The sequence below is a fragment of the Dendropsophus ebraccatus genome, chromosome 8, assembly GCF_027789765.1.
Source record: "Dendropsophus ebraccatus isolate aDenEbr1 chromosome 8, aDenEbr1.pat, whole genome shotgun sequence".
Taxonomy (NCBI): domain Eukaryota; kingdom Metazoa; phylum Chordata; class Amphibia; order Anura; family Hylidae; genus Dendropsophus; species Dendropsophus ebraccatus.
The window spans coordinates 13,884,931-13,892,314 of record NC_091461.1 but is presented as its reverse complement, the minus strand read 5'-3'; the positions used below and the strand labels follow the sequence as shown (position 1 = coordinate 13,892,314).

Below are 7,384 nucleotides of genomic sequence, written 5' to 3'. Positions count from 1 at the left end.
TGGTCAGATGGATCTAGATCTCTGTGGAGAAATATGGCCGGTCAGATGGATACAGATCTATGTGGAGAAACATGGCCAGTTAGATGGATCCAGATCTCTGTGGAGAAACATGGCTGGTCAGGTGGATCCAGATCTCTACGGAGAAACATGGCCAGTCAGATGGATACAGGTTACTGCAGAGAAACATGGGCAGTCAGATAGATACAGATTTCTGTGGAGAAACATGGTCGGTCAGGTGGATCCAGATCTCTGTGGAGAAACATGGCCGGTGAGATGGATACATTTCTTTATCCTCCTCTGTGTCTCTGGTGTCTCCAGCTGCCTCAGCCCACTCAGCCAATTACTGCCAGTGACTGGCTGAGTGGGCTTTCACTCTCCAGACAATAAAAGCCTGCTCAGCTAATCACTGGCTGCAGTGCTGTCCCGTCTCAGTCACTTATTGGTTGAGCAGGCTGTCACTCTCATATGACTGAGTGACTGATAGAGATGAGAGAGCACTGCGGCCAGTGATTGGCTGAGTGTGCTGTCACTCTTTGGTCTTGAGAGTGACAGCCTGCTCCGCCAATCCATGGTTGCGGTGCTGTCCCTATGTCCATCCAGGACACCAGGGGAGTGGGGATAGGTATTGATGAGTAAACAGCTGAACCACACCAAACCAGATAAACACCTGCAATTGTTTAACTGTTTTGGTGCAGTTCATTAAGGTTCGGATCATAAGTTTGGGAATATTACATAAAAAATTTGCGAATCTGCCAAACTAAAGTTTTGAAGAGTTGGCTCATCTCTAATGGCATCCAAGTTCACTCACTTGGCAATTGTTTCACCTATGTCAGAAGGACAATTTTAGGAGGACGATGCATCATCTAAAATAGTTATATATTGGATCCAGGAACATGACAGCAAGTTTTGCTTTAATAGTCTCCAGAACTTCACCATACAGACATCTCTGAGATGAGGTACAACGAGCTGTTCAGAGCATTTTAGGACTCCATCTATTGTGTAGTGACTGTCAGAGTCCATCCTGTCCATGTGGGCTGATATTCCTGCAGTACAATTCTAAATGGGGGTCCCTAACCAAGCGGCTATCCAGTATATAACACATACAGTATAAATTGTTGGACCCAAAGATGTCGTAAACAACAAATAATACACAATAATACACATTTTGTTTTAAGCAAAAGTTTATTCTCTCCACACAGTAGAAGAATTCACTTGTTAACCGACTGATGGTACAAAAACAGATGCAACAATCTTAAAATAAATTTCTTAAAGAGATTTAGTTGGCAGCAACAGTGCTGGAGACCCAGGAGTTGTAGTTGCAGACCTTGGTGTAGACACCAGGATAGTTCCTGAGGGCACAGCCATATCCCCAGGAGACAATACCCTGGAGCTGTCCATTGCAGACCACGGGTCCACCAGAGTCACCCTGAAAGGGAGAAAATTGGGTCAGATATAACTATATAATACAACCGCACCTCTCCCAAAAGTGGCTATGTAATTCCAAACTTAATCCCTGGTGGTGGCGTGTTTTGTCACCGCTCCCTCCCATGCTTATGTAGTCCAGTGGATCTCTGGGTAAGGAAATGGATCTTATGAGTGTCCACGAAGGGTTCATACACCAGATAAGGGGATGTGGGCACCTGAGAATGCTTTAGTAAGAGTACCCCATTTTATATTTTTAATTTATTTTCCTAATAATAGTACCACAAGTGAATGCTATGTAATACGTTACATTATGTTTTTTATAAATACTTATTTTTATAGCACGAAATTCCAAAGTTACAGATGTACTTTTCAGTATAATATATATATTATTATTTTATTTTTTTTTTTGGAGGGGGTGGGGGCACTTGGAAGTCACTGAGTTGAATAAAATATGATGAAAACCATAGAAAAGGGTGTGGTATTGGATGAATTAGATATTAAAGACCAGTTCATACACCATATTGGATTACAGGACATTATGGTACAGCCCAACATTCATACTGAAGAGGATACAATGGCATTTACCTGGCAGGAATCCTTGCCACCCTCCACGTATCCAACACAGATCATGTTGTTGGTGATCTCTCCGGGGTAGGCGTTGGTACACTGGGCGGTGGTCAGGACGGGGGCGCTCAGGCACTGGAGGAGATCAGGGTAGTTGGCTGTGGAAAAAATGTATAGATATATTATCTAGATTTTTTTACTTTATTGTTCCACTTATTTCGGTAACTTTTGATTGGCAGCCGCGGTTGGTTATGTGTCATTAGAAAATAATAGAAGATAGAAGGACAGCAACAAAATGAACTCATTCTGTTATTGACTTACTTCCACTGCTGAGGGTGTTGCCCCATCCGGAGATCAGACAGCTGGTGCCGGCGGCAGCACAACCACTGGCCAAGCTAACAGCCTTGACGTAGGAGTTGAGGGTGGCAGCAGAGGCCAGCTTGATCAACATGATGTCATTGTCCAGGGTTCTGGAGTTGTAGCTTCCATGACGAATGACTTTGGCGGAGTTGATGAACTGCTCGGTGCCCTCGTTGGTAGCAATGTTGTGTTCTCCCAGTCTGACCTGAAGGCTCCTGGATGATTTTTATAGAAAAATATTATTACTTTCGGTGTCTGTTTGGTTATGTAAATCCAGTATAGCTGACCTGATTCTACACAATGTGGAAGAGAGACTCAATATGTATCATATTTTTCACAGATTTCACTCACACTGTTAAAGGGATGTTTCCATCTAAGAACAGGAGTTCCTACACCCCATCTGATCTGCTGTCAGTGGTGGTGAGAAAGTTTAGAGCTTTCTCCCCATTTTTGGAGCTGTATATGGACTGGAGGGGACCAGGGAGCCCTTCATCCAATGAAATACGGAGACAGGACACGCAGCAAGTGTTTCAACACCAGGTTTAAAAAAAATGCAAGTGTACCAGAAGCATATAGTATCTACCAAAAATCCATTTGTTTTATGTGTCTACATTCTTTGTTTGAGCAAGGTATCAAGATGTCTAGATACTATAGCTACTGGTGCAGATGGTGATTTCTACAATCATGGTGGAAAGACGCTAGAGCATTCTCTTATAAAAAAAACAAAAAAAACAAGTTAAAAGCAGAAGAACTCAATATAAATATATTAGGGGAGGGATAAGAAAAACTCTATACCCCAACTGGAGTTCCTATTTTAGGGTTGTACTTACGCCTTGTAGCAGTGAGCAGCGGAGATGACCCACAGGTTGTTGATCAGGGATCCTCCACAGAAGTGGTAGCCGGAGTTCAAGGACACCTGGTAGGGGACGGAGTTCTTGGTGCAGGTGTACCCTCCTACGATTTTATCGTCATCCTCAAAAGCAGCTGCAAATGAAGAAGAGATTAAAATATATGTTCTCAAGCACTTATTGTCTTCTAGCATCAGGATTTTCTTCATCAATGAGACTTACCAGCTGCTCCGAGGAGCACACAAATCAGAAGAAACTTCATGGTGGAGAGATCTCTGGCAGTGGTTGGTTTGAATGGAAGAAATAATGGTATTTATAGGCGTCACCAATAACGTACCACCAGTGCACAGCTTTAATCGACCAATGAGAAGCCATGTCTGTTAATGTGTATAGAAGATGTATAGCTAGGAATACCATGTTCCTTAATGTCTGTCCTTGGCTGCTTAATTTAGTCATGGTAGCCACATAGTCAACATGTAGATTATGGCAGGTGAGTTAATATTTACTACTCATTGTAGGCTATCTGGTATCTTGGTTCATACTTTTTCCCCTTTTGCAACAGTAAAAAAAAAATTAATAATGTAAAAATCTTGAAGAATGAAAGGGTTTTAAAAAAAAAACAACAACAAAAAAAAAAACAAGAACAACAATACATTACCAGGGCTGACGTCAGCATCAAGCAAACTTGGGCAAGTATCAGGGGCCCCCTGCTCCTGGCGGGGTGCTGTGGGCAACTACCAAATGGACTACCTACAGGAAAGGAGGCGATATCTACATGAAGGATACTACCTACATGGAAGGGGGCGATATCTACATGAAGGATACTACCTACAAGGAAGGGGGCGATATCTACATGGAGAATACTACCTACAGGAAAGGGGGCCATATCTACATGAAGGATACTACCTACAGAGAAGGGGGCGATATCTACATGAAGGATACTACCTACAGGAAAGGGGGCGATATCTACATGAAGGATACTACCTACAGAGAAGGGGGCGATATCTACATGGAGAATACTGCCTACAGGGAACGGGGCGATATCTACATGAAGGATACTACCTACAGGGAAGGGGGCGATATCTACATGAAGGATACTACCTACAGAGAAGGGGGCGATATCTACATGGAGAATACTACCTACAGGAAAGGGGGCCATATCTACATGAAGGATACTACCTACAGAGAAGGGGGCGATATCTACATGAAGGATACTACCTACAGAGAAGGGGGCGATATCTACATGGAGAATACTGCCTACAGGGAAGGGGGCGATATCTACATGAAGGATACTACCTACAGGGAAGGGGGCGATATCTACATGAAGGATACTACCTACAGAGAAGGGGGCGATATCTACATGGAGAATACTGCCTACAGGGAAGGGGGCGATATCTACATGAAGGATACTACCTACAGGGAAGGGGGCGATATCTACATGAAGGATACTATCTACAGGGAAGGGGGCCATATCTACATGAAGAATACTACCTACAGGGAATGTGGTGATATCTACATAAAAATAATACCTACAGGGAAGGAGGGGATATCTACAAAAAACATACTACCTACAGGGAAGGGGAAGCGATATCGAAATCCTACTTGCACAGAGAGGCCTAACTACTATATGTATGCACAGAGAGGCCAAACAGCAGGAGCACAGCAATAACATTAGATGTTAGTAGTTTCTGCAGTTTTACCGCCGCTGTGTGAGTCCCATTACAAAGAGACGCACTAAGGCTCCATTGGACAAGGGCTCACATAAACCTGGAGCCGGCCCTGAATGGAACAATGAATTATGAATTATCCACAGTAGAAGTTATTAAAAAGGGCACTGATCTTCCAGCCTGCTTTATTTCAAATGGGGAGGGGGGGGACAGGTGGAGTTTCACACCCACTGGCACTTCTTCCAGCTTAGGGAGTCCTACCCAAGCCGGACGAAGCACCAGTGGGTGTGAAACTCCATCTGTCTCCCTCCCTGTAACGTGTTTGAAATAAAGCAAGTTGCAAGATCAGTGAGTGCCTGTTTCTATTACCTCTATTGTGGATTTTACTGCCCTTTTTACTGATCTGAGCACCTTCGCAGCAGCTCCCCTGTTCACCCCACCTCCATTAGTGCCTGAGTTGAGCTCTGCCAATCTACTAATATGCACAAATTATGAATTATACCTCCAAATTCATAAGGAAAATGCGAGAACATCGGTCCTACAGCCGAATCTCAAGATAATGTGAGTCAGGCAGCAGGACAACACAGGTCATTCTGCCAAAGAATGGTTAACGGAGAACAAAATGAATGTTTAGATGGGTCTATCCGATACTGGAAGGAAAAGTACACATACTTTGACCACTCACAGATATGTGATATTGGATCCTATTTCTTAATAAATAAATTACCTAAAGTCTAATATATTACCTGTTTATATTTTTATATTGAAATAATTTGCTAATTCTGCCTATTCCGTCACCACAACTATTTTAGCTCCAAATTTACCATTATGAGTGTTGATCAGTAATTGATCAAAGTATTTTTATTGCCTAGTATTAATGATGGTTAGATCTAAGAAACTCCGTGACCTTCTTATCTCAGTCAGTATATGTTGTTTGGAGCTTTCAGTCTCTTGGCTTCCATTCCAGCTGCTGCACTTTCTAGACCTTCTGGAAGACTTATCTTTTAGTTATAGCGTCAGGTACTACACATTTTGTGGGTTAATAAATTACTCTTTAATAATGAATGAGCGGGAAAAATACCTGACATTGGGAATATATAAATATACTGCAGTAAAGCAGGTGTAGAATGTCCTTAGGGTATATCTAATCCACATGTGATAGACTCTTCTAGTTGATGATAAAAGTACCTTTGCCACAGGTGCAACCTAAACACCAAGGCCCCAATAAAAAAAATTTGAAAAAAAAACAAACAAAAACCCTAACCTGTCATTTGTCATTTGTGATAGCAATGGTTTCTTATATGGCAGACAGTCTTGATGTCTCTACTATTTTAGTCAATTTTAGTCTTCATGGCCACCAACAGGTCTTGTTTTGAGGATTTCCTTAGTATTTTACAGGTGATATAATTATACTTCGTACATCAGGTATTATCAAAACATCACCTGTTAGTGGCCATGACCATGAAGAATGAAGAATTGCTCTATATTTCTACACCTTTGAACTGTCCACAACAAAATAAATCCTGCAAAGGAAGAACCCTTGGATCTCATTTAAGAGTCTTGAAACACTGGACAAGCCAGATATCCGTCCCTTTCCTGTATGGAAATTGACAAAACCACCATATTAAGGGAAAACCAAGGCCAGGTAACCATCCACAGCAGCTGTTTCAGGGTGTTGCCCCTCATCAGTGTGGAGCAGGATTCTGGCTAGGTGGGAACAATGGCCAGTAGAGCCACAAGAGAAACAATCACTGATCTCGGGGAGACCAGCCAAAGCACCTAGGATTTCACTGCATTGAGTGCTTTAACCATCAGCCAGCGGTGTTATCTTTGGCTGGTCTCCCTGAGATCTGAGAACTGTTTCTCTTACAAAATAAATCCTGTGATGGTACCTGGATATATATGACTGTGCTAATGACATTTTTCTTAAGCCTCTTAACTGACTGTGCAGTGACATGTGGCCTGGGCTCAGGACATACTCTCCCTGTAAAAAGTTATGACTTCCAAAACGCAAGCGGTTGTTTGGGGATCATATTTTCCTCTCCCCGGTGCTTACTTCCGTTGTTCCCACATATTCTGCACGGGCCCATAGCCGTTGTGTGGTCTGACTTCATGGTAGCTACGCCACTAAGTGGCCAATTCAGAAAAAGCCTCCTGAAACTAATTTTGGGAAGTTGACTCATCTCTATCTAGTGGGGATGGCAGGGATTATGTCTAGGTGTGAACAATGGAATGCAACCCAAGTGGAGTCCAATATCTAGAAAAATAATCCAATAAAGTAACATGAAAGTTCCACAGCTCCATAAAACATCCAAACTTTATTTCAGCATATCAAAAGTCTTCACGGACATTAAAAGCATGCCCCCGACTTTCGGAGAGATCCCTTAATCATGGCAACCAGTTACTTCAATATATTCCAAAAGGTATATTGCGAACATCAATGACGTCACAGGCAAAGACTGCCCCAAACAAGTAACACACGTAACTCCTGGTCTCAGTATTTCCTCACATTTGATATCC

At 42.5% G+C, this 7,384-nt stretch overlaps 1 protein-coding gene across 1 annotated transcript; it reads right to left on the bottom strand.

Annotated features, from left to right (window-relative positions):
• Positions 1 to 1,276: 1,276 nt before the first annotated feature.
• On the bottom strand, positions 1,277 to 3,462 carry LOC138799074 (trypsin-like). The gene is made up of 5 exons (XM_069979840.1): positions 3,420 to 3,462; positions 3,180 to 3,333; positions 2,311 to 2,564; positions 2,011 to 2,147; positions 1,277 to 1,426 (listed from the first exon to the last, which is right to left on the bottom strand). The coding sequence occupies exons 1-5, from the start codon at positions 3,457 to 3,459 to the stop codon at positions 1,277 to 1,279; spliced, it is 735 nt and encodes a 244-aa protein (XP_069835941.1). The 5' UTR covers positions 3,460 to 3,462.
• Positions 3,463 to 7,384: the final 3,922 nt, after the last annotated feature.